General features: G+C 34.6%; 2 protein-coding genes across 2 annotated transcripts in view; both read right to left on the bottom strand.

The window, feature by feature from the left end:
- The window catches only part of LOC145685575 (uncharacterized), a 53,072-nt gene extending 37,477 nt beyond the window's left edge, over positions 1-15,595 (bottom strand). Inside the window, exon 1 of the mRNA XM_081757964.1 lies at positions 15,485-15,595. Within this exon, the coding sequence (XP_081614090.1) occupies positions 15,485-15,535 (51 nt within the window). The 5' untranslated portion in view covers positions 15,536-15,595. The remainder of the gene's footprint in view (positions 1-15,484) is intronic.
- A 4,206-nt stretch (positions 15,596-19,801) lies between these two features.
- LOC145684901 (uncharacterized) lies at positions 19,802-25,929 on the bottom strand. Its single transcript, XM_081757253.1, has 2 exons — positions 25,793-25,929; positions 19,802-20,256 (listed from the first exon to the last, which is right to left on the bottom strand). Exons 1-2 carry the CDS (start codon positions 25,841-25,843, stop codon positions 19,861-19,863), a joined length of 447 nt encoding a protein of 148 aa, XP_081613379.1. The 5' UTR covers positions 25,844-25,929; the 3' UTR covers positions 19,802-19,860.
- Positions 25,930-27,030: the final 1,101 nt, after the last annotated feature.

Genomic DNA, 27,030 nt, shown 5'->3' with positions numbered 1-27,030 from the left:
TAAAGCCTAGTTATGATCCTAGTGTTTTCCACACTACTATTGTACCAAATAGTCAGGTACCGCGTAACACTGTTGCCACCTTCAGTGGTATAACACCAAGTTCATTGCCTTTTGCAATTAAGCAGAAAGATTTACAATCTCTTCCTTCGTATTCTGGAAATATCAAACCTGGAGCCCCCAAAAATTTTTTGAGGAATCTTAAAAATGTTTAAGTATATATTCACTTACTAATAGAAACCAACTAAAAGTCATAAAACATTATATAATACAAGCCACTTTTGCTTGGTATAGCTCAGTAGCTCCTAAAATCAAAACTTTATACGTCTTTTTAAAAATCAATATTATTCGCCTCAAATAGAGCGTGCACAGAAGAAGTCGTTGCAATCTTTGCGGTATGATAAGACAAAATTCGCTTCATTGTTAGACTACGTTTGGTTTGTAGTTGAAAGTTACTACAATATATGTGAAACCCCGAGTACTTCGGAACTTGTGGAATTAATTTTGAATTGTTTATCGCCTAGAGATATGCGTTTACTGTCTGTTCAGCAATATAATAGTGTTGATGAATTAATGAGTAAAGTAGTGTTATTATCTGGGATCGAGGATACTTCCATGCATGAAGTTAGGCTTCCGACAAAGAAAGTATTCCCTAAGCAAGCTAAAATTATTAATCGTAATTCAGAACATGTTGACAGTAGCTGTCAAACTGAATTTTTAAGCTATGCTCAGACTGAAAATAGAAATAATAATAATAACAATAACAATAATAGTAATAATTATCAGTATAATAATCGATATCGAGGAAATGGTAGAAACCGTTATCGTAAAAGAAATCGAGAACGTAACGGAAGATATCAAAATAATGATAGAAGACGAGATGAGGTATCTTCCAATCCGAGGGAAGATCAACCTTCATCTACTTCGAAAAACTAAGGTTGCAGTCTTTTCCGAACACGGGGGGAAACGACTGCTGTATTTCTTCAGTCCCCGTAGATAATGATTCTGAAGCTAATGTCAAAACTTGTAATGTCTTGGTCGAGTCATTATCTGGAGATGTAAACAATAATGAAAGCAATAATGCTATGTCATTTAACGTAAACTTTGTAGTCGAGGAGGATAAAGAAAAAGAAAAGCCTAACTATTATTTCTCTTCTTCCCCCGTTGTAAAAAAACATTGGAGGAGTCCAATTAACCTGTACTATTGACTGTAAATCTAATTTATACCTTTTAAACTGGAATATTTTAAAACAGTTAAAACTAAAATTCTCATCTGCTAAATTGCGACCATATACGGGTTTATCGTTGGGTGCCTTTGCAGGTACAGAGAAGTTTTCAGTTCAAGGTGTCTAGATATTTAGTTTAAATATTCAGGGTCATTTATTTGATATTCCTTTACTTGTTATAAAACATCTTCGAAAAAATCTTATTTTGGGTTGTCTATTTTTAAACAAATTTAAAGCTGTTATCGACAGGGAAAGAAAGGAAATCAAATTGCGTGATAATGCTGGTAGTGTTGTCGTAATTTCAACTGATCAACCTAGTATTCTTATGGTAGCTTTGTCTTCAAACAAGGTTGAAATCGGGAGAACTAAATAGCCATCCAATAAGCAGGAATTACTTATTTCTGAACTTTCGTGTTCTGATGTTAATATCTTAGAGGTTCCTCCTCCAGTAAAAAATTCAGCTGTCCTCTCTGTATCAAATGTGCATATAGTTCCTAAATCCAATCTTTCAAAAGCTAAAATTCAAAACTATATCTCATCTCAAAAAAATTTAGATAGCAATGTTAAGCAACGTTAATATAATCTGTTACTCCAATATCGTAATGTTTTCTACGAGTATCCCCGTAGGATACAAACGCCTTTGTACAAAATAAAATTAACCAATAAAAAACCTGTCGTAAAACCGTATTATTCTGTGCCAAAATCCATAGAAATGGAATTTGAGGCAAAATTACAAAAATGAATTAAATTAAGCATAGCCCGTAAACAAACCTCACCATACCAAAACCCCATGCATTATGTCCGCAAGGCGTCCGGTGCTGTTAGGCCCGTAATTAATTTTCGTCTACTAAACCACCGTATTCGGGCTCCTAAGGCTCAAGTAAAACCAATAGGTAATATATTAAACCGTATAGCAAAAGCGCAATACTTTTCAAAGTTTAACTGTTCGTCAAAATATTATGGCGTAGGTCTCCATCGTTCGTCATATCCCTGTACAAGTTTTGTTTATAAAAAACGCCAGTACATATTGTTGGTATTACTTCAAAAAATCAAGAGTGCGCCCGCCATTTTTCAGAGCGTAATGCATAGTTACTTCAATCAAAGTACTAAAAATTTCGTTACTTTATTTCTAAATAATATTTTAATATCTAATACTTCTCGAAGTGAACATTTCGCCCATTTGGAGCGTGTGTTTAAAATTTTTAAGCGTGGAAATTTTTCCCTAAATTTCCGGAAGTGTTGTTTCCTTCTGACGGAAGTGAACTTCCTGGAACATGTCATTAGTGGTCAAACTGTTAAAATTAATCCACGTCATAATAAGCCAATTCGTTGCTATCCCATCCCAAAGCCCCCCCCCCCCAAAAAAAATGCGTCAATTTCTAAAATTATTGGGATGACAACAGCAGTTTATTCCCAATTATTCAACTCTTACTTCTCCGCTATACAATCTCATTAAAAAAATATTAAATACAAACTCACTCCCAAAGTTTTAAATCTCTTTTATAAATTGCAAAAAATCGTCAGTAATCCGCCTGCGTTAAAACAGCCTGATTTCAATTTGCCGTTCCACATCCATTCGGATGCTTGTTCAAAAAATTTGGCTGGTTTTCTGGCACAGTACCCTGACGGGTCTAATCATCCAAATGTCATTGCCTACGCTAGTCGTAAAGTTAAACCTCACAAACTTTCATTGTTTTCTTTTCAATTGCAATTGCTCTCTATTTTGTTTCTATGTAAACATTTTTCACAATATGTTCTCAAAAAAAACCACATATATTCATACAAATAATGCTGCCATCACTCATTCTTTTTCTATAAAAAACTTAAATACCAAAACAACTCGTATGCTTCTCAAATTACAAAATTTCAACCTTGTCTTCGAGCATTGCCCTGGGAGTCTAAATTTTATAGCAAACACATTAAGTAAAAATCCACCAAAAGTGCCTTCTAAGTTAAAAAACATCATGTAAATTTCTTGTCTGTTCAAAATTCACCTCTTTTTAACCTGGAAAAAATAAAAAAAGCAACAATATAATAATTTTTGTATTAAGGTAAGGTCTTTATTGGATAGTTCTCCAAAACATGTCACTTATTATCAAAGTTTGTTATATTTTAAACATAAAAATTCAAACCAATGGCTTTTGGTTATTCCTCAAAAATTAGTAAAAAAAATAATTAAAATAGTCCATTTGCGTGGTCATTTTAGGCCTAGGAAATATATGTTTTTATGTCGTTCTTTATTTTATTAGAAAAAACAAAAACTGTCAGTTCAACAGTATATCAAAAAATTATCTTGATTGTGCTAAAACAATGTTCGCCAATCAAGTAATACTTTAAAGAATCATATAAAAGCTAGTCAACCTCACAACCGTCTAGCGGTAAACCTTGTTAAAAAACTCCCAGTTAATAATGGTTATTATTATATCTTATATATTATCAATATTTATTCAAGGTTTGTTTGTTTCTTTCCTTAAAAACTGCTCATGTTAAAGATATAATTTCAATGTTAAAAAAATATTTTTATTTATTTCCCTATCCTAATGTTATTGTCTCAAACAAAGGTTCACAATTCATTTCGCGCCCCTGGCAAAACTATTGTAAAAACATAATATAAAATCAATATTAACATCCAGTTATTCCCCTTCCTCAAATGTTTTAACAAAAAAAAAACATTAAAAACTCAACCAAATTATTCATTTAAAGTGTCATAGTAATCATTCTAAGTGGAATACTGTACTTAAGCAATGTGAAAAACTTCTTAATTATTCATTATGGAGTAGTATTAATTATACGCCTGCAGAGATATTTTTATCTTATTCTGCTATTAAGCATTAAAAAAAAATTCCTTGGCCCGGTGTTTTAAAAAAAAAACACCTACCCAAAATCGTCATATTACGTTGTATCCTAAAGTTACTAATAAAACTAAAAATCTTTAAAACAAACAAAAAAAGGTTAAGTTAAAAAAACCTAATAATGGTTAAACTTCACCATTTTTCCTCTTCGGTTAAAAAAAATTTGTTAAATATATAAAATATTTCTCAAGCCCTTTCTTGGCCAAAAAGTTCTAAAAAACTCAACAATTTTACATACCCTCACTAAAAAAAGTATAACAACACAAACTTTTCACAACTTAAAAAAAAATCAACTTCTCCAAAAAACAAAAAAATAAACTTCTTCAAAATTATCCATATAAATAACTTCTATTTTTAAATAATAATATATAAAGTGTTTAAAAAAATAACCGATGTTTTAGATAATTTTTTTGTCCCCTGGGTGGATGTAACGTTCCTCTTTGAGCGTTACATTTTCTCAAAGAGATTATTTGTAAAAATGTTTAATCAGCTCTTAGTTAATGTTATTTTCTTTTATATTTTCTCAATTCTCAAGTCTCGTAAAGGATTCAAAATGGTCAACAATTGAATTAATGTATGTAATCAAAACATGCTACCTTTCTTTGTATGTCTATGTTTTGCGTTAAGCGGCTTCTGAGAGTAGCGCTGACTGTTTAAAATAATTTGAAATTTTGTGTTTCGTGTAAACGAAAGGATTATTATGAACATACATATATGAACGTTTACTTATATAAATTTTATTTTTATTTGGTCATATATATTCTCTTATTCAAATTGTTGTTCCGGTACTACGCTCTAATACGTAGTAAGGAGCAACCAATCAAGAGCGAGCGGGCTGGAGAAGCCTGCTCCCCTTTGTCTCAGCTCTTTGTACTAAAACATGGCGGCAGTTAAGAGGGAGGTGTAGTTTTGCTCATGTCTTTGGACATGAAATTATCGCAAATCGTACAGTGAATGATCGTCCTTTTTGTTTCATCAACAATGTCTTCCTAAAAGCTGCCATAGTCAAATAGTATGCTAAACTAGTGTACATGCAGTAAATTACAAAAAAATTCACCCATAAACACTCAGCTTGTGCGTGTCCAAAATATTGCTGAAATTGGTGTAACACTCGCTAATCATTGCCGTGATGAAAGCTAAAGTTCAATAGTCTTTCTCTAAATTTATTTCTAGGACCACATTCAATTGTGTATGGCCTCGTCCTCTTGACGTAGTAATTCCTCGTTCTCCGTTTTCCTTAATAAGGGACTCTGTCCTCTGTTACTTGTCGTCAGTTCCGCCTGCTTCTGTGGGACTTGAATGTACCTGACTGCGGTCGTTGTTGCGAACGTGAACGTTGCAGCAGCTTTGCAGTGAAAATCTTGTCTACCTGGTAAAAGTAGTAGTAAAATGTACGTTCTTACTATTAACCAAGAAAAGGTCACCGTTTAATCAACCTGTGCCGAGGTTATGGTTATAATTGCTACATGGTGAAATGTCAAAAATGTCATCAAAACCGATTGCCACACTAGGATGCTGTCCCAAATGGAGCCCTATGCACTGGCCCTGAGGGGGGGGGCAATGTTGTCTATTCGTAAGCAAGAAAAATGTTAGGTGACAAATTCGTCCAAGTTGTCTCCGTTTACAATATCTAAATGTTATATTATTACTACCGTGTGTTTACTCTGCTGCTTCAGGTCGTTTTATAAAGCAAAACAATATACATACAATTTATTAATCATTGGTTCCTCAGTGTATTTATATACTATGTACATCAATTCTACAATATTTACAATATTGTCTAAAGTAAATCTTGTCCATAAGATGTCCAAATAAACAAAAATAAGTCTCTATCCAATAAATCAAATCATACGCCAGCAAAATAGTCTAATATCAACACCGTTTCTCTCTTGCTTTAAAAAAAATCATTTTCCCAATTATGTAAATATATAATATATTACTCGCTACCATCTACCTCATGTTCGTCCAATAGCAAACATTCCATATTGTTCAATTTCTCAAATATTTTATTTAATAAAATAAAAATTAATTAGCAATGGCTAGCTCATATATGTCCAGTAGCGGGCATTCCGTATTATCTATTATACTATATATATAGTTCAAAATTCAAATATTAAATCACCACACAAAAATCTATATAAATCCTCAAGTGATCTTTATATTATATCTTAAGCTATAATGCACTAATTCAGTAAGGCTCATCAAAACAATGGGTATACAATAATACTCGCACTTTAACGCGATAATATCAGGGGTAAAGTCTAATTTACTAGCTAATCTTATACTTCCTATAATGTTTCAGCAATATATATTATTATTACCACCGCTATTAATGTATAAATTATATTAAAAAATGCCCTCTCAACAGCTAATAGCAAAAATAATAAAAACATTATGTGTCTAAAAAAAATTAATGAACACACCCACATATTTACTCCCTCTATAATAAAATGTTTTATAAACAATAATATAATTAATAATTTCCTCTCTATAAAATAATCCACTAAAAATTTTATTCTAATATTTAATACAAAAATATAAACAACTCTCTCACTATTATTAAAAATACTGTTTAAACATTATTATTACTCATCTTTAAATTATGTTAGCGCTAAAATTTTCTAAAATCTTTTAAAACTAAATACACATAGTTTTTTTAAACAACTAAATCTAGCTGTCCATAATCATTAATATTAACAATAATTCCAATATTATACATTATTACAAAAAAATTAAATAAATAAAATTACAAAATATGTAATATTATCCTAAATAATTTTTCCCCATCTCTTCTTCCTCAGCGTCTTCCTCTAGTGTGCAAAAATCTAAAAATTAAATAACGTTGTGCTTACTAATCTATAATTACAACGTAAAAAAATATCAGCAACACATTTTTTTCTTTCCTTTCCATCCTTTTCCTTAGCATCAACTACAAATACAATTTAAAATAAATTGTTGCATTTCAAACTAATAATACCAACCAAAATTCTAATTACTGTAAAATATAACGCCTCAAGCTGGCTCTCGCAGCCAAAATAGCATTTAAAGTAAATAATATATTTCATTGTGCATGCTGTGGTACACATCATACCTTAGCAAGAAACCTAGCCTCTCTTGTGTCTGTTATTGTGTCAGCGAGGACCAGGTATTGCAAAACGTACCTGTGAGCATAACACAAATACTACACTTAGGGGATTGACGAAAGTTAGCACTTTCGAAGGGTTCCTTGATTTTTGAACTTCATCTAATCATCTTTTCATCTTCTTTCATCTTTGTTTGGGCTTCGGCCCTAGTACTCTTCATCCTTATGGCGGACTCAGGCAATGCTCCCGGACAGTCGAATCTGGTTCAAACATCTCCATTAAATATCGGGCCACATGGTCGGCAGAAAACGCAACCGCGTATTGTTACCGGCACAGCACGACTAGTACAAGCTACCACCATTGTTAAAACTACTTACGCAACCTGTGTAACTAACGGACAAAGAATTCGCTCGAGATCTCTTTCTGATGGTGAGCAAACATTGGATCCGAAGAAACAACGTCTTACACCAATCGCAGATCCTACTGCTTCTAATACGAGCACTAATATGGATTGGACATCCACTTCTGCTGAAAATCAAGTTTTGCTTCACCAAGACACCATTTATAACTTTTTGTTAACTGATTATGATCCAAAATACGACACAGTGCGCACTGTCTTTCAGCAACTTGTAAAGTACGTTCCTCGTCCAGAAATACGAGAGATCATCAAGACGCGTCGGGGTATAATCCTGAAATCGACCAATCCAAACTTTGCTACTCACGTCCGCAACAAGGCTACTTTTGAAATTTTTGGGTCGAAAGCGAAAATATCTACTTTAAACTCGAGCGGACGAAAAACCCCACCACCACCACGGCGTCCTCCAATGTTATCAGTTGTCATTCGTGGCGTAGAACCCGACTTCACCGATGAGGAAATCTACTCTGAATTACATCAAGAAGGACTACCTGTCAAGCGGTGTATACGTATCAAGAACAACCAGGGTCCAACATACTTAGTTCGCATTCTTACTGATCAACAACAGTTGATCGACCAACTTCTTCTTCACGGTGCATATATCTACAGGCGTCGTTACAAAGTGGAACCATCTCGCACACCAGCACCTCTGCCGGTTAGATGCGAGAAATGCCAACAATACAATTCCCATCCGACATCTGAGTGTCCGAATACCATCAAATGTGGCTATTGTTCACTGGAACATCCAACAAAAAGCTGCCCTAATCTTAAGGAACCACCACATTGTGACCGATGTTCTGAAAAACATCCTACTTATAGCTACAAGTGCAAAGCTAAGCCTAAACCAGATCCAGCTAAGCCAGAACTTGTTGTACCGATACGTTCTGTTGACACTCCAACACCACCAGCAAATTCGCTACGCCACCCAATAACTGTTGAAGATCTATTACGCTTCCTTACAATTTCTTTACAAAATATTCATCCTTTTGATCGCAACCACATCCTGAATCAGATTATGTATGCAGCCAAATTACTGTTTAACTTACAACTTCATGCTACCTATTCCGGACCTACAGTTCATTTTCAAGTTCAACCAATCGAAGTCTATGTTTAATATGGGTGCTGCTACATACACTTGTATACTACGTATCATTATGGCTTATAATTTACTTTTTCTCAACATTCGATCAGTCTTAACCCATCACGTGCTCTTCACACAACTTCTCCAAGAAGAAAACATAGCAGCCTTTGCACTTAACGAAACTTATCTCGCACCACATCTTTCCTGTTATTTTCCGAAATATCATCTTCTCCGACATGATGCTCCATCTGGTCCTAGAGTTTACGGAGGTACAGCTATAGGTGTTAGCCAACGACTTCCTTATCGAGCAGTTACTGTTCCACTCCAGCTCGCACACCATCTTCCTGAGCATAATGTCACAACTATTTATTTTCGAGGCCGTACTGTCACTTTCGCCACCATATATTTTCGTCCAGGCAAGGCAATCCACTATGACTTCTTTCGATATATCGATTCTACCTTTAGGCATTACATTATAATGGCGGATCTAAACATTCATAGCCGGTCACAGCGAGATAAAACTAATTTTCTTGAGTTTCTTCACAATGAAACAGTTGCAGAGTTCCATGCTTTACCGAAGCCTACACGCCCCGTCAGCAATACTACTCCTGATGTTGTCCTCACATCAACATCTCTCTCGCAGAGTATACATATCGATGTGCTCGATTCTATAGGTAGTGATCATGTACCTATCAAACTTGCACTTCACTGCTCTCCTCGCTCTTTCCGAAGCTACCTCCTCAGAAAGTATTCTGTTACAAACGAGCTAATTGGGAGCAATATCGCTCTGATTTGGACAATGCTATTAATACACTACTCATGCCTACTACACAATGTGATCTTGATCACACAATAGCCGCTCTTACTGAATCTATTCAAGATGCAGCACACCGTTCCATTCCAACAACAGAAGTACAATTACATAAACCAAAATTGCCTCCGCACTATTTACCTTTCATATCCGCTTCTCGTCGAGCACATCGTGAGTACCTCGCTACGGGTAATCTTGAAGCGCTTCGACTTCATCGCCAATACCTTAGAATTACGCACAATTATATTGTTGCCTATAAGAAACGCCATTGGATTCAAACTTGCAACACACTTGCAAGTGAATCACACCCCAGTAAATATTGGCGCAAATTCCATCAACTCACCGGGACAGTATCCCGCACACCATATCCCATCGTTCACAATAATCAGGCAGTGCTCAGTGATATGGATAAAGCAAATACGTTTGCTTCATTTTTTCAAGATATTTTTACACCTCTTCCTGGTTGGTATACACCGCAGCGCCTACAAAATTCAATAAACCGACGTACAGATCCAACATCTGCTTCTCTGCGCCCATCTATCAGCCACTCTTTAGAACCCAATAATCAACTTACCACTCCGATCCAACCAGATGATATTCGCCAAACATTGCTCCGTAAACGAAACACTGCACCAGGCTTTGATTTTATTACCTATGTTCTGATCAGGCAAGCATCACCCGCTTTTCTACTTTTTCTTAGCGCCATATATACTTTCATCCTACGAACTGGATTTTTTCCAATCGACTGGAAATACTCAAAAGTTCTGCTATTTCCCAAACCTAACAAACCTCCAACTGACGTACAGTCCTATCGCCCTATTCATCTCACCAGTTGCCTTTGCAAAATATTAGAACGTATTCTAGTCCGCCGCATGCACGCTCATCTTACAACTCATAATCTACTTCCTATTCATCAAGCCGGTTTTCGACCTCATTTTAGTACGATGGATCAGTTATTACGACTATCTACGGCTGTTTATGATCAATACAACACAGGTTTTCCTTCTTGTCTGGTAGCCTTTGATCTAGAAAAAGCTTTCGACAAAGTTTGGCACCCTGGTTTACTATACAAACTCCATAACTATTTTCTACCATCCTCGTATATCAGATTCATCCATTCTTTCTTAATAGGGCGACTAGCATATATCTCTATTAACGGAACACTTTCCCATCCGATCTTCATCCAATCTGGCGTTCCTCAAGGCTCGTCACTGTCTCCTTTATTATACCTATTGTATGTTGCCGACCTTGTTGTTCCAAACAATGTCAACATATTTCAGTTTGCTGACGACACCGCCTTTTTCACGACAGCCCGCACAGTGCAATCCATCAGTAAAACTATGCAAACGGCAATTGATGCATTCGTTGACTGGTGTAATGTATGGCGCTTAAGTATTAATTCTACCAAAACTCAGGCTATTGTTTTCCTGCCACGTAGACGCCGTTCACGTATATACAGGAATCCAAGTCGATTAAACCTCCAAGTGGATCATACACCTGTCGTGGCATCAAATACTCTTACTTATCTTGGTGTCATATTTGACTCCAAACTTACTTGGACCCCACACCTCACCAAGATCATACGCCAAGCGCAAAATCGGCTCAACCTCCTCAAGCACCTAGTTGGTACAACCTGGGGATTAAAACCGTTAACAGTACTTCATACATATAAAGCATTTATGCGCAGTACATTAACATACGGTCACACTGCCTGGACATCTGCACCGCCAAAATTCTATCAGAAGTTGGCTATCCTAGAGCGCCATGCTCTACGTCTCGCACATCGCATCAGCTTACCGCATCCGACACGGTTACTTTACGAACTGATTGACTTTCCACCTTTATTGCACCATCTCGAACAGCTTCGTACTCGGTACGTTTGCAAGCGAATAAACCAGCAGCATCCCATGTTACTTGATATCCTACGGTACGATCGAGATCACGACGCACCCTCAACTTACGTTGATACTCCCCTACAGCACTTCATGACTCTTTATCATTTGCAACTGGATGATGCTGTAGTAGATCCCGAAATCTTTCACATCTACGAACCACGTGAACTTTCATCATTCATATATCCATCATACGCACCGTAAATACCTATTAACATGGGCTTCCTCTGTCTTCATCAGTTCCTGAATCGCCCCAGGAACAGAAGATAACATGCATTCGTCAGTACTATCAAATACCTTGTGATGTGGCGTTCAGAGCACTGCATTTCATCTTCATCTCCTTCTCTCCATACTGCCTCCCGTACTATACTCATTCCCGTTTTGCATTCGCCTTACCTCAGCACTACATGGTAATAAATGTATTCTTTTCCACAATATTGTTGCCTCATGCTTATATCATGCTTGTATTTCATTAGATGTTATTGTCACCCTTCAATCACCTCTCTGTGTGTATATGTATTTAATAAATAAATAAATCTTATATACTTGTGCACCTCTTAGACCAGCCACAGTAACATGCAAACTACCTTTTCTCTAAAGCACTTACCCGAAGAAAGGGCAAAACCCTTTAGCGGGCCGACGGACAAAAAAAAACATGCTGTGGTTTACTTCCTACTGTACATTTGGTTCTTCTGCAGTCTTGTTTTGTTTTCCATTTCTTCGTTTTATTGTAGGAATCTCATAATTTCTCAACTTCCGGGCCTCATATCTCCCTTATTTGACAACACCGATAACCTACCTTTTGCCTATTTTATTTTTAGTTTTATACTAATTGATTTAATTCCATAAAATTCAGTGAATTCGCACAAACCTTCAAGTATAACATCTACGAGTTTGGTCTATCGTATTTCAAGGTCATAAATTACCTTTCTTATATTTTGAAGTTAGTGTTTGATTATCAAACACAATAAAAATATCTATCAAAAAGTAAGGTTCCTAATATTTTTAATACAACAAGGCGCTCTTCCAATTCACGACGCAGATTCGTGATAAGAATTATGCTATCCCGCAGATCACATAACACCCCTGACCGACATTAATAATAATTTAGCCTACCCTTTGCCTATTTTCTTTTTAGTTTTATACTAATTGATTTAATTCCATAAAGTTCAGTGAATTCGCTCAAACCTTCAAATATAACATCTACGAGTTTGGTCTATCGTATTTAAAGATCATAAATTACACTTCTTATATTTTGAAGTTAGTGTTAAATCCTATTTGATTATCAAACACAATAAAAATATCTATCAAACAGTAAGGTTCCTAATATTTTTAATACAACAAGGCGCTCTTCCAATTCACGACGCAGCTTCGTGATAAGAATTATGCTATCCCTGGCAGATCACCTAACATCCCGGGAGACATTAATAATAATTTATTTATTTATCTGTTATACAGCAAACAACATTTACACCCAGAAATGCGCCTCGGTAGTAAATATATGATACATACAATACATATTTAGTACATGCAATTACATTCATTCAATAAAGACTTTAAAAAATTGGTAAATAATAATAAATATAATACAATTATAATAATGCAGTACTTAAGATATGCTAAGTAGTATATAACTCTAACTAACTGTATGGCCTATTTAACCCAGAGGTTCAATGCCGCGTACACGAAAACTCTCCACTGACTTCTATCTTTAGCTAACTGCATCCAGTTTCTACTTTGTATTCCAATCTCTGCGAGATTCATCTTAATATTGTCCTCCCATCAGCGCCTACGTCTTCCTAATGGTCGTTTTCCGATTGGTCTTCCAGTCAAGACTTTGAAAGCGTTTCTACTTTCTTCCATTCTAACTAAATGACATGCCCATCTAAGCCTCCTAAAGTAGTATATACCATCTTTTATATGCCATCAAACTCATTCGAACTAATATATAACGCACACTATAGGATCAGCTGATTATCTATATGTTTAGGCTTTCAGACTATGCTATGTCTAAAGATGGAAAGTTATATAGAACGTGTAAATTCTTTTGTCTTTTCGTCTTATCTATCGAATGGTATCATAGTAACATAAGTGAGATGTATTAAGAAACTTCTTTTTAATATGAACTCAGTATTTTAGAAATAGACTAAACCCATACCCACAAGGAAAATGGTATAAGTAAATTCTTTTAGCGTGTAAATTTGAGCACGAGATTACAAAAACTATACCAGATAGTGAAAAGCTTCTTGAAATTAATTTAGTGCCTCAGGAATACAACCTGTCTTCACTTTTATCCCTCTTTTCAAACATAATGTGTAATACTACATATATATATATATATATATATATATATATATATATATATATATATATATATATAATTTCTACACTGATTACCACAACAAACACTTTGGCAGTTACCTAGAAGTAGTTGGTTATATGCATTCCGTATGGTAGGAATAGATTCTATTTCCTCCCTTATTTTTAAAGAAAAAACTGGAAGCAGTTGAAATCTATAGAACTTGGTGCTTCAATTCTGGCCATTTTGAATCAATAGTTGCAATATAGGATAGGATATAATTTGCAAAGTAATTTAAAAACAATAAACGCCAGTCGCATGTTAGCAATATGTATTTATATGCTAGTATAACATAGATTACATACGAGTGATTCCTTTCATTTACGTGTGACAAATAACTTCATGTAAATGTAACCAATGATGTAGATAAACTCTTGCCACAACATTAGTCATATTTCTCAAAGTCACAATTGTGTTTGATTGGTTTCGGCTCAGATGTTCTCCTTGAACTACTGCCGTGTTTAAGGTTTATTGGCGTATATTCGTTCTTTGAGGTGGACCCAAAAGTAAAAGTATCTTGCTCAAATCTGTCAATCGTAGTGGCAAAGGGACGTTTACATTTGGTAAAAGATACGATGTTCTAAACGGTTCGCAGAAGTGTGATTGTATCCCTGAAAATGTGTGCGCTTTTGTGTTAACTTCCTGGAACTAGACGCCTTGCATCTTTTAGACTGCAGGACTCAAAGCATCTTGAATCATGGCCCGGTACCGAACAGCAATGGCGGTCACTGCATTGCCATTGCCATTTTCTTAGAAGTAAGGTCCTTTAATTATCCGGGGCGAAACACCACAACATACCGTATACTTCGCAGGATTTAGTGGACATTCGTGGATAGCGTGTGGATTCTTCGTACACCAAAACTTCCATTTTTTTTTATTTGCCCATTGAGATGGATGTACACTCCATTACTTATGATAAAATTGTCCATAAAATCTGCCCTCATGAACCAGCTCCTGAAAGCGCGTAGGAAATCTGAGTCGTTGCCTATAGGTTTTTACAGTTGTTATACCAGTTACAGTTTGTAAGGATATAGGTGCATATTATGTTTTAAAATATGGCACTCTGGCATTCAACTCAATCCTAGGATACCAGCCCCTCTTCTTGTGGAAACCACTAGTGCGTCTTCGGAGTTTCCCTGAACCCGATATAATTACTGCATGTGTTCTTAAGAGAGTGGTCTCCTTGAGCGTGTGTGAAATCAGCTACCTGATTTTCTAATGACGACATTTATTATTTTCATTTACAAACTAAAGAAAATTAATGTTTTTATACGAAAATTTTGTAAATCGTTTATTATACTCTAAATATAACTTCTTTTCTAAACTTAATCTTTGCCGAAAACTCAATTACCACTTTCATATCAATTATATATGATGATTGCATGCTTTGTTCAAGGTACATCTACCTGCTCAGATTTAAATTAACGATGATATGCTGAATAGAGTTAAATATGAGACAAACTACCACTAATTCAATAGCACCGCCATACAATGTTGCAAGCAACAATTTCTGCTACATTAAACAACAATTTTAACAAAGCGACATAGCAAATAACATTCTCCACCACGTGGGTTACGACTTTTTGATAGAAAGGCATAGGTTGACACTGAAAAAGTGAATTTAAAGGCTATACATAATCAACATGTCTTTTTTTCTTTTGATTTCTCTAAAGTTGGATATTTGTCACTTGCAACGTTGTTCTGCGGGGCCATTGAATTGTATTTCGAATTGATTTCTACTGAAATAAAGAATGGATTTATAACTTACTCCCAATATACAAAATAATAAAGCGATGTGAATTCGATGAGTAATCTTCATGTTGATTCAGAACATAGAGATCACCGAAAGTGTTACTCTTTATAACTGATTATCATTGTTATGTATATTTTGTTTACAAGAAGTTATGGCAAATTGTAGTATTACATCAGTATTTTGCAAACTGAAATGATTAGTAGAAGACAATGGTTTCAATGGTTGAATGCAGAAGAATGCAAAAGAGAATAATCCAATTCCTTTATCTATATATTTGTTGCTAAACAAGAAAAAGTTACAAGCGGCACAGGGTGAAGTGTTGATAGACAATGGCATACCTTGATTCCTGTAAGTGTTGCCTAATAAAAAAAAAAACTAATCCATCACATTAACGTTAAAAATACTGAATAGGCGTATTTCTTTAACTATAATGCTTGTGTTTCCAGAAAACAAGCAAAAACAATGTTTGAATTTCCCTTTAAACAAAAAAGGTGAATCTTTCTAATTCGACTCATTATATATTTTTCGTGGGGGTAGGGTGGCTCAGAGGTGTAGCACTAACCTCCGATGCGTAGGCTACTTGCTGCGATCCCCTATCACATAAATTTGGAAAGGAAAAATTCTCGTCCGTATGTTTTTTAAGTTTACTCATTTTCTCTCAAATTCTCACTCCACCTCTTCTTCATTCGTGATTAATTTGCCTTAATTATCCGTCTCTCAGAGTCTAAGGACCATTGCATATATATTTCTGACACCACGATAACCTTGGTGATTTCTGACACCAAGAAAACAAAAAACGTATACACCATCCTGGTGATTTCTGACACCAAGATAACAAAAAAGCATACACCAACCTGGGTGCACAAATGCTTTCTTTCGAAGTTATAGGTTGCCGAAAACATAAACAAAATTAACTTTAAAGGTCCATGGTTCCAAAACTATGTGACCTACCGTAGTCGGGTCAAGACTTCACTTAGGAATTTATATATGCGCTATTCAAAAATACATATTTCAGAATCCTGCGCTACTTCCGGAACAATTTTAATGAAGGTAGTTGATTAGTACTTCAAATTATATGCCCGTTGCGAAACTCCCTCGATAAAAATTGTTTTCAGAATATCTTAGGATTCTGTAACGTGGATACTTGGATATGGCACCTACTAGTTCTTAGGTAAAGTCTTGAACCAACTACGGTAGGTCCCATAGCTTTGGAGCTATTGACGTTTAAAGTTCAATTTCGGCAGCCTATAACTACGAAAGGAAGCATCAGTGAACCCAGGTTATTCTATACTTTTTGTCTTATCTTGATGTAAAGAAACGTTGTCGGTGTTGTATTGAAACACTATATATATATATATATATATATACGAGATATACGTCAAAAATACGACCCGTATTGTTCTAAAGTCCACATTTATTTTCGTATAGAGAAAACAACTACGGCGTTCGAGATATTCATCTTTCATCACTAAACAATGCTGGTTTTGTTTCCTAGGTGGCAGTAGTTAAGATGCAGTGCCTGAAAGATCAAAATGACTTTATGATACTGTCCGGAGAAATGGAATTTTCGATTGAAGGTGAACGGGCAATTATGATTTCCTCACCTCAGCTTGATGCCATGCTTCCGATATTCAACGCCAATTGGATGTTTTGTATGATAGTTCAATAGCAGAAAACACTGTTAAAAGGTGGATGCATGAGTTCAAACCAGGAAAAATGAGCGTGAAACTTGAGCATAGGTCTGGACGTTGCAAAACAGCATCAACTGAAGTTATCAATTGACCGTGTTGAACATTGTATCGTGGAAGATAGAAGTGTCATCATGCAGGAGATTTGCGATACACTAGAGCTAACAGTGAGAATAGTAAAACTAAGTAAAGCAAACTAACTGGGTTTAAGGAAAGTCTTTTCTCGCTGAATTCTACGAATGCTTAATGCTTAAATGTAAAGAGGAAGTAATTCGAGTGAGTGTCGTAAGTATGATGTGATTCAGAAGAGGGGGAATTTGTTCCTGGAAAATGTTGTGATACTTATAAAGTACATATTTCATTATTTAAATCCGAAACATAGAGGCAGTCTAAGAAGTGAAAATATTTAGATTCCTCAATTTAAAAAAAATTATCGAGCAGCATCGGGTAGCGGTGGTGTACACTGTCTTCTTGGATTCCCAGGGAGTGATAATTTTCAACAATTTTCTAAAATTTCGTACAATTAGGACGCGAGCAGTTTCGTACACTTTTGAATATTCCAAAATTTACTGAGAAACGATAAAAAATGGCAATTCCATCCTACACTCCGACAATTCAACGCCACACCGCGCTAAGGTTGTCAGTTCATTCCTGCCTGATAATAGTATTTAACTTCTAGTATATTCACTTTACTCACCAGATTTTGTTGCGAGTGGCTTATGGTTGTTGCCAAACCTCAAGGAGTCTCTTCGTTGACGCCATTTCTTTAGTTGATCATTCCTGGGAAGTACTATTTTCCAGCTTTTGAAACATAGCTCCAAAATGACTATGCCGCATGCTAGACAAAATGAATGGAGCGATGACAACGTTTTTCACTACAGAAGGGAGTTTGTTGAGAAGTAGACACAGATTAGTGTCCTGCATTTCCTTTTTCTTGGAAATGAGAACGAAACCGAAAGAACTCTTGATTTTCGCCTCTTATATTGGTCCACAGATAATTCGTAATTAGACCTTTTTTTGAAATGACCTATCTTGAGTTTCAGTATCTAAATATACAACTAGAGTAACTAAAAAGTGGACATAATATAGAAATTTAAAGCAAAAATAACCGACTTCGAAAACACACTAGAAAACGATGGTATAGGTAATAGTAAAAGTTCGTTAATTCTAGGTTTGGAATTTCTTTACCTTAATTAAAAGGAAAGTCGTGGAAAACATTAACGAAATTACAGTACTTTAATTTGTTATTGTGGGTTACTTTGTTAGGATTATATTTTAATTAAGATAAACAATATTAACGAAATATAATAAAATTACTTAAAAAGCCGAAGATATTAATAATTAAGCGTTGAACTTTTCAGAAATCAGATTGAAGTTTGTGCTAAAAGAAATAATGTAATGTCCAATATAAAATAAAGTGGATGGTGATTTTATGACGAATTAATTTGTTAACATGGCAAATACTTCATAATAGTAGTGAATTGTTTCTGGTTTTTAAAGGTATTGTTGAAGTCCATTATTATTGTCCTTGAAAAAAACTTTTCTTTTTGAAATTACAGTTTGCAAACATAGCATATATAGCAATAACATGAAACAGCCAATTGTCTGGAAAAATACCTCTTCTCGTGAGATCAGTAAAGTCAAACAGTGCGACGTGTTGGCATTGCGACATCTATCCAATCTGTGTTGATAATTGGGAGGCTATTTGAATGTAGAAAATAGTTAGCTTTGATCCACAAATCCAGCATCAATGACATGGGAAGCCTATATGCTAGTAATAGATCAAGTCATAGGCATGAGTGCCACAAGCCGTGGGCTCTGTAATGGTTGTTTCACCAAGCATTCAATTTTTACTAGAGTGCACAACATGATCTGTTTTCGGTTTTTTCGTATGTTCCCATTTTATTCCACCAATCTTTCCTAATCTTTCATTTTCATTAGTCGTTAGTCTCTTTTTATCTTGAAGGAAATAAGTTTATGATTTTAAACTAAGGATTAAATTTCATTTTACATGTGCTTCGTGAATTCCTAGTAAATCTGTAAATCACATGCATTTTTCTTGCAGGTTACCATTCTTTGTCAAGTCGTGTAACAGTATGCAAAGTCACAACTTGTTTGCTATATCTGTAATTTTGTCGTGCAACTTTGGCTATTTGGCCAGTGTATTTGGTTTTGGCGCGAGAAAACTGTGTTCGATTCAAGATTTCAGCTAGTATTTTTAAAACTGTACGTTAATTTAGTTCATTCGCGTCTCATATTGACTTGCTACTGAATGAGATGCTAATCTCAAAATGCAAATACAATTTCTTATTGCAATGAAGAAATAAATGAAAGATACCTGTACTACAGGGTTACTAGGACATTATCAATTCCATTGGAATAGCAATGTCGCTCACCCACTTGAGTAGCAATCGTTCGATAGTCTTAGACACATAAAGATCTAAACTTAAACTAAGACTATGACAATTGCACATAGAAGAAAAACAAAATGTCATACCTATCATACCTTTTAGTATTAAATTGTTACACCAATGTGGTAAGTATAAAGTCTTATTTATTCAAAATCAAACAACGACACACAAGTTCATTTAATTGTGCTTAAAATAAAATAAAGGTTTACTTTCCAACATTTTTATTAATTGTAGTTGGTAACAATATCTCAATTAATAGAAAGTTAGAATTAATTACTGGTACAATATAAAATTATATCGCTACTGGTACTGGCTTTTTAATTATGTACTCTAGATCATTTAATGCGTTCTTTACTACATCAGCTGTTCTTTCTTTAATACTTTCCATTGCGTAACATTCTTTAGGAAGTCTGTCTATGTCGTCAATTGCTTTCTTAACCTTTTCTTCGTACTCTTGTATATGTTTTGTTGCAGCTGCAGCATCACTTTCACTTATTTCGTTCATATACCTTTTTATAACATCATAACTGGATGCAAGCTGAAACAATCCTTCCTCTCTTTCGTTCCGTGTGGTTGCAGGAAAAAATCGGAGAACTTTCACGAACAATTTCTTGACGTTCTGGTACAAGTTGTCCACACGAGCTCGTGATAGCAATTCACCACAGGAAATCTTGTTCTTTGGAATCACCTAATTGGAAGAAAGTTGTTACAATAAAGTATGTTGGACTTTTCATTTAATAGATAGCAAAATTCATGTCTATTTCATTTGCATTTATATTTATTATTATATTTTATTATTGTTGTTGTCGAAAATGTTACTCTGCCTTTTGATAAAGGGAAGATGTAGTCCATCGATCGATGATATATTATATAAATAACAAACTACTATCAAGAACATATTATGAGGAATAAAGATTTTGGAAATTTTGTCTAGCTACTAGAAAATAAAGAGAAATCAAACCAACATTTCTTAAACTTAATTGTGTTACTTTACTCATATAATGGATCCACGTGTTCTTTATACAGTAGGGTCCAAAGGTCATGAGATGCACTCGTTCTATTAATCTTCTTTGTTGTAAGAAGTAAATTCATTTATTTGTCGCTGTAGGTAACTTGTCCAAATTGGTATTTTGTTGGCATGATATTTGTAAAATTATTTGCATAACATTTGGGTGTGTTGCCATTAAGAATCTCTCAGCACAAATTGGATCACCTGGAGGAGGTCTTTTATTTCATGTTCTGTTATTTTTCAGAAACTTCAAAGGATGGATGCAGGTTCTCCTAAATTGGTAGTAAGGAAAATGTGAGAGTATGGTGTGGACTCCGTCAGCGTCTACTGTATGTTCTGGAAAAGGAATAGTAAAATGCCAAGCATATTTTTCAGTATAGTATAATGGTCTGTTCCAAATAGATATCGTTTTGCGTAGGCGGAAATTGCTATATAGTTTTATTCTATTTGTTATTTTAAACTATTTCCGAGCGAAGTAGCTCAAGTGGTAGAGCGTTGGATTCGCATTTCGGAGGTCGTGGGTTCAATTCCCACTGCAGACCATCCTGACTGGGGTTTTCCACCAGGCAAACGCCCGGATTCCCTGGCCGATTCATACTACTAAACAGGCCATGGCCGATACCTTCCAAAGCCTTTCCATTGTTGTTGTTGTTGTTAAATATCCACTATAAAATAGGCTCTGAACTGTACCTGGTAACTGTTAAATAAATAAATAAAATAAATACTGCGAATAGCCTTGCTAAGGAAAATGTGTAACATGATTGGAAATTAGTCAATTAAAATTTGTCTGGTTGAATGAAGCTGTGTTAAGCATGTTTTAATTTGCTGCTGTTACTGGATCACCTAGAAGGCCAACCTTGTTCCAACACGGTCCTTAAATCTGGATTAAAGTACACCGTAATTACAATATACGGGTCGCTGCTCCAAAGAAACACAAACCTTTAAAACAACATATTATGATTTACAAATCGACCTGTTTTTGAATAAATATTGCTGCTCAACTGATTAGAAATATGATTTACTCACTGCGGAATCAGATAACGTTTTCACCAGTGTGTTAAATCGTTTGGACATATGAATGTATCTCAATTTCAATTGAAAATGGTTGACTGAATACTGAAAGAGTGACAGTCTTTATTTGCAACTGGAAGAACAAAATTGGATAAATTTAAAACTATAAAAGATCTACAAGATTTTTAAAATTTGGTTTTAACCCTCTTTCTATCGTTGAACCTTAGCAAATAGAATACTTTGTACAAGTCATTAACTATCATATTTAAAACTTAACCATGATTCTCCTTCATTGATTTATAAATGATTGCGGAATACTGCTTTAAGTAGACCTTGAAAATATTACTATATATTATTTAAGATGCAATTTCTGTTAGGAATATATAAAAAAAAAACAATAATGTTCAGAAAAAAATATTGTTTAGTTTGGACAATAGAATCTACCTACCTAGAACCTAAACTATTTTCTTTTTCACTTAATTTATAAAAGTGATTTTAATTTTCATTATGGATATATCAAAATATGTAAAGAAAAACAAGCAAACTGGCAATTGCTGAATATTTTGAAACTATTATTAACATTCTTCTCCAAATCAAAATATTATGTCATATAATTATATTACTACAAGTCTATGCTTTTTTAATAAATAAGTAAACTTAAGGAAATAGGATGATGCGATGTTACAATTTTATATATTTATATATACATTTCTGGGTATTATTGTCTTCTAAGGCTTTAGGACAGTCAAGTATAACGGATAATATCCCTTAACAAGCACACAACCCAAGGAAAACACAACAAAAAAAGGAGTCGGGAAGGAAAGAAATGAGCTGGGATCTATTACGTTGGGAACCACTCTACATTTTCCTGATGTGAACGAGGCAAACCTAATAAAAGCTCCCATAAAACGATGGAAAGTCGAAATTAAGATACCCCTCTCATTTTTCTCAAGAAAAAGAACAACAGTGGGGTAAACAAAACAGCTATTGCACTCGCAAAATACCCAGACCTAAGTGCGTATCCTTCTCTTGGTACCGTGCAGATGGTCACGTTGCAAAGCTTGCACAAAGCGGAGACATGTCTCTCAGTTTGAGCCTGGTTGTTATGGACGACAACGGAAGACCACACTCAGCGACAGCCAAGCAAAACCACATTGCAACTCTTGAGTGGGAGCGCCCATCCGCCACACAGTCCTAATCTCGCACCCAGTGACCCGTCTGTTTCCTGCTTTGAAGAAGACTCTCGGAAGAATTCGCTTTGGAAGCAATGCTGAAGTCACAGTTGTTCGACGCTTCTTCGGTATGCAGAGCCCTCCAATTATCCTCGAAGGGTTTTTGGAGCTTATAGACTGGTATGAAATATGTCTCAATGTACGTGGTACTTATATGGAAAAGTAAAGGTACGTCTGATGTTTAATGTCACATGCTCTCTTTGTTCTTACATTCCCATCTCTGTACACCGTAGCCTGGAGAAACTTAGTTTTGGACTCCCTCCCGTAGTTGGCTTTAGAAAGCTATACACCGTTTTGGCCGAGTGTCCCAACCAGGTATCGTACACGGGACTGCTCACGTTGCTCACAGCTCACATTCACACTAGCTTCTTTTGACCCTAACCTTACGACCTATCTTTGTTTAGTAAATTACTTACATTAATTAATTCATTAAAACTTCACTCGTAGAACAAAAGAGGGACCTTCGTTTTCAAAACGAAAATGAAACTATTACTTATGGCCTTTCTAATACCTAATTACTATTTACCTCCAAAACATTCAAATGTGGCATAGCACCATCTTTGCCCCGAGCCCTTTAATATATTAAATACTTCGTAATGTCGATGTTTATGATTATGCATATCAGCATGTTAGCAGATTACCCGAATTATTGACAGCTTTCAAAACGTTGACGTCTTTCTTTCGAAACGTTGACTTATTTCGTTGAGGACCTTGTAAAGGAAACTTGCCCACCATTGTTATTACACAGTACAATGATAATAAATGTTTCATCTCTGTTCATCGAAAAACGCAATAAAGTGATGGAATAGAACCAAGCCATAATTCAGAAAAGCAAAATCTTTGATTTTTGTGATGAAAGTTGTCTTGGTTTTATTAGGGTATTACAGTATATCATTATTTATAACAGTTAATTGCCACATAAATATCAGTTGTACCGATAAAGTTAAGTTTTTGACCGGTAGATTCAATTCGATTCGGATCTTTAGTGAGAAAGTAACTTATATTTGTGATTGAATCATTCCAAGATACTACACTACTTCATGAATCTACTATGAAATGTGTACTTGGTGAAAATGAAATCAAAAAAGTATTTTCTATAGAAAATTTTAGGAATATCTTACTCGTTTTTTTAAATTTTTATTTATGAAAATCTTAAGTTGGTATCTGGTAGAATATAATATCTCTTAAGTATTTTTTTTTCAATCATATAAATTTTAGGTTTTAAAATGAGTTAATAAATTCCCAATATAAAGTTGAAGATACTTCCTCAAGCGAAACTTAATTTGTATTTGTATGTTTACAAAATAAACTATTATTATTAACATACTCCAGTTTTAGTAATTTGGATCACAATTTCGTTAACCTTTTACCTGCGTTGATGTTGGCGAAAATGGTTTCTCACAAACGAAATTTCAGTCTCACTATGTTTCTTTCTATCGGTAGAGACTGAACACAATCTTTATTGTGGGTTTGGCTCCAGAGTCAAAGTGAAGGATAGTTCAAGAGGTATATCAAGTTAAATTTTGGAATATAACCAAGAGACATAGTATCGGAGAAATTTAAGTTAAACTGTTTCTTAAATACATGTAAAATATGTGCAGATGGATAACCACGTTTATTTCTTAGGGTTAAAATGAAACGTGTCACGTAAATTTTTCCCTGTTAGCGAAATCAAATTATTGACTAATTAAAGCAACAAGTGGTTGGTAAGCTAAGACAATTGCTTAGGAAGTATGTGCAAGAGTGCATCGACGATCTCGAGGCGATCCCATGTGATGAATGTGGGGTATGAATTCCGCTCTACTTATTCTGGCTCCTTCAGGATTTAGCTTCAATGTTCTCGACTATGAGATTTGTTCGAATCACGTATTCAACGACTCAGTGATACAAATATGAGAAATTGCCATTTTTTTCTTCGAAATCAATCATAAGGGAAGAAATGCTTTCAGAAATTAGAATTACGTAAAAACTATTCTTTCGCACCTATGCTAGTTGAGTTCAGTTGATTTTGGCTTTAACATCAATTTCAGCAGCGAGACAATATGAGACGGGACATGCTGATTAACGTGGAATCCGCACCTTATGAGCTTCAGCCGGGAATCGAACCTGGTTCTCCCACATCAAATGCTCGCTGCTATACGAATTTGTCATTTTAGTGTAGACTATTAGTCATTCTGGTATATTTGTTTTCTACACTAGGGGAAAAATTGCTCAGTTGGTCCTAAACCCGATGAATTACTCTTCATACAGTGTTTCGTCATAATCATTGGTGTGAGGATTCAATATAACTTTTTATTGTATATGGAAGAACTCACGACTGAAAATATTTAAATGAAGATAGTAACAAGAGTATTGGTTTTGATGTTTGTAACTTTTTGTCAGTATTAGACGGATTAGTTTGACCACATGCCTTACGTGATAGAACAGGAAACTTAAATACAGGACTCTTCTACTATATGAATAAGTAATTGCTAAACAATTTTTTCTCGTTTTATCAAACTTGATATATTTTCACGTGATCTTTGTCTTTTGTCTTTCTTTACGACCTTTTGTTCGTAACCCGTTCCAATGATCCATGGAATTACAACGGAATTGTAATAATATAATCTGTTAAGGATATATAAGAATAGTAATAATTGAGGAATCTTATTTTTTGTTGAAACGCTTGTTGTTAAAAAATACATATATCCTCACAGTAATTCTTGAAATTTTGCTTTAAACAAAAATGGTATTAAAACACGAGGTCATTTAATTTTGAATGATCCTCATGTAGCAGGTACATTTTTTTATTAGAGAGACTTGACTCTTTGTAATTTGTGTGGGAAAAATCTTTATAACTATTAATATTGTATATCCCTCTCCCTGATGTATCTGGGTTGTTAGTTTAATAAACACAACACATATATATTACCCCATCCAAATACAATTTGCCAAGAACAAAGACAGAAAAACTGTAACTATTATGTACATACCTCTAATATGCCAATCAATAACATGATTCCTATTTGATGTCTAAGACTCATGTTTGTTTTCTTAAAATTTCAAATGCACTGTTAACCAGGTATATTTCTTTCCTTTCGCTAAGAAAAGCCTCTTTCATTTGGAAATGTTGCTCTTTCTTACTGCCATGTTTTAAATATAACAGCACTTATAGTAGTGAACTTCTTTAATACTGAACGCAGATCATAAATCTAGTTTCACGTAAGAATTTATTGGCCCATTTTGGGCGTTGTGATTAAACACGGCTTCCTGCTAGAGAAAAGTTCAATACAAAATATCGACAACCGCCATATTATTGCCAAGGTAAAGGAACATAATGTCTGTATTTAGTACTTGAAGCCTAAACGTGATGTTTTGATAGGTTTTTTCTCTTTACGGTCTCTTACACTAAAACATGACTTTACGGTTTCTGTTTTCACAAGTAAAATACTATAATTAACATTCGTTTATATGTCTATGAAACAACTGTTTGCTTGTGGACCACGTTGTTATGTCCTAATTAACGTCACAAAACATTTTCTTCCACATCATAATTTTCTTCCGTGAACAATTCTTTGATAGCCGCTAAAAGTTTGCAAAATGTTGTCTTTTTGTTCTTGAGCTTACATAAATAGGGCACAGTTATTTGTTTTCAAATATCAGTAATTGTAACTTTTAGTTATTGCAATCAGGACATACAAACTAAAAATGCAGGGCATAGAATAAGTACAGATAACCTGCTTCATTTGCTATTATCAAGGCTATACTACTATATCAAAGTATACCAAATTTTATTAGAATCCATTACAAAAGTATACACTTAAAATTTAAATATGGAAGGAAGTTTTAATATGAAATTGTATTATACAGGTTTATTAATTACAAGTGCAATATGTCTCTGTTACCTTATGTGGATTACTTTTAAAGCTTATATATGTGGTTGTTACTTATATACTGGATACTTATATATGTGTTTGTTATTGAAAATTAAGCAATAATAGATACAACCTGCTGCGTCATAGCTTATATTTTCAAATACACTACATAAATAAATAATCACTTACATCATATTAGCAATAAGAAATACACCTTTGCAACACAATACAAATTAGGTTTCTTTCAGTTTACTCTTTCAAAAACTACTTGTCAGAAGTTACATAATTTGTAAAATGTGTTACATAATAAAATCTTCTCAAAACGTTATGGATTATATACACTTTCGTTTCTACAC

This window comes from Thermobia domestica, chromosome 5 (assembly GCF_964235325.1).
Source record: "Thermobia domestica chromosome 5, izTheDome1.hap1.1, whole genome shotgun sequence".
Lineage (NCBI taxonomy): Eukaryota > Metazoa > Arthropoda > Insecta > Zygentoma > Lepismatidae > Thermobia > Thermobia domestica.
Note: the sequence above shows the minus strand (reverse complement) of the source record. Positions and strands in the feature narration are given on the sequence as shown.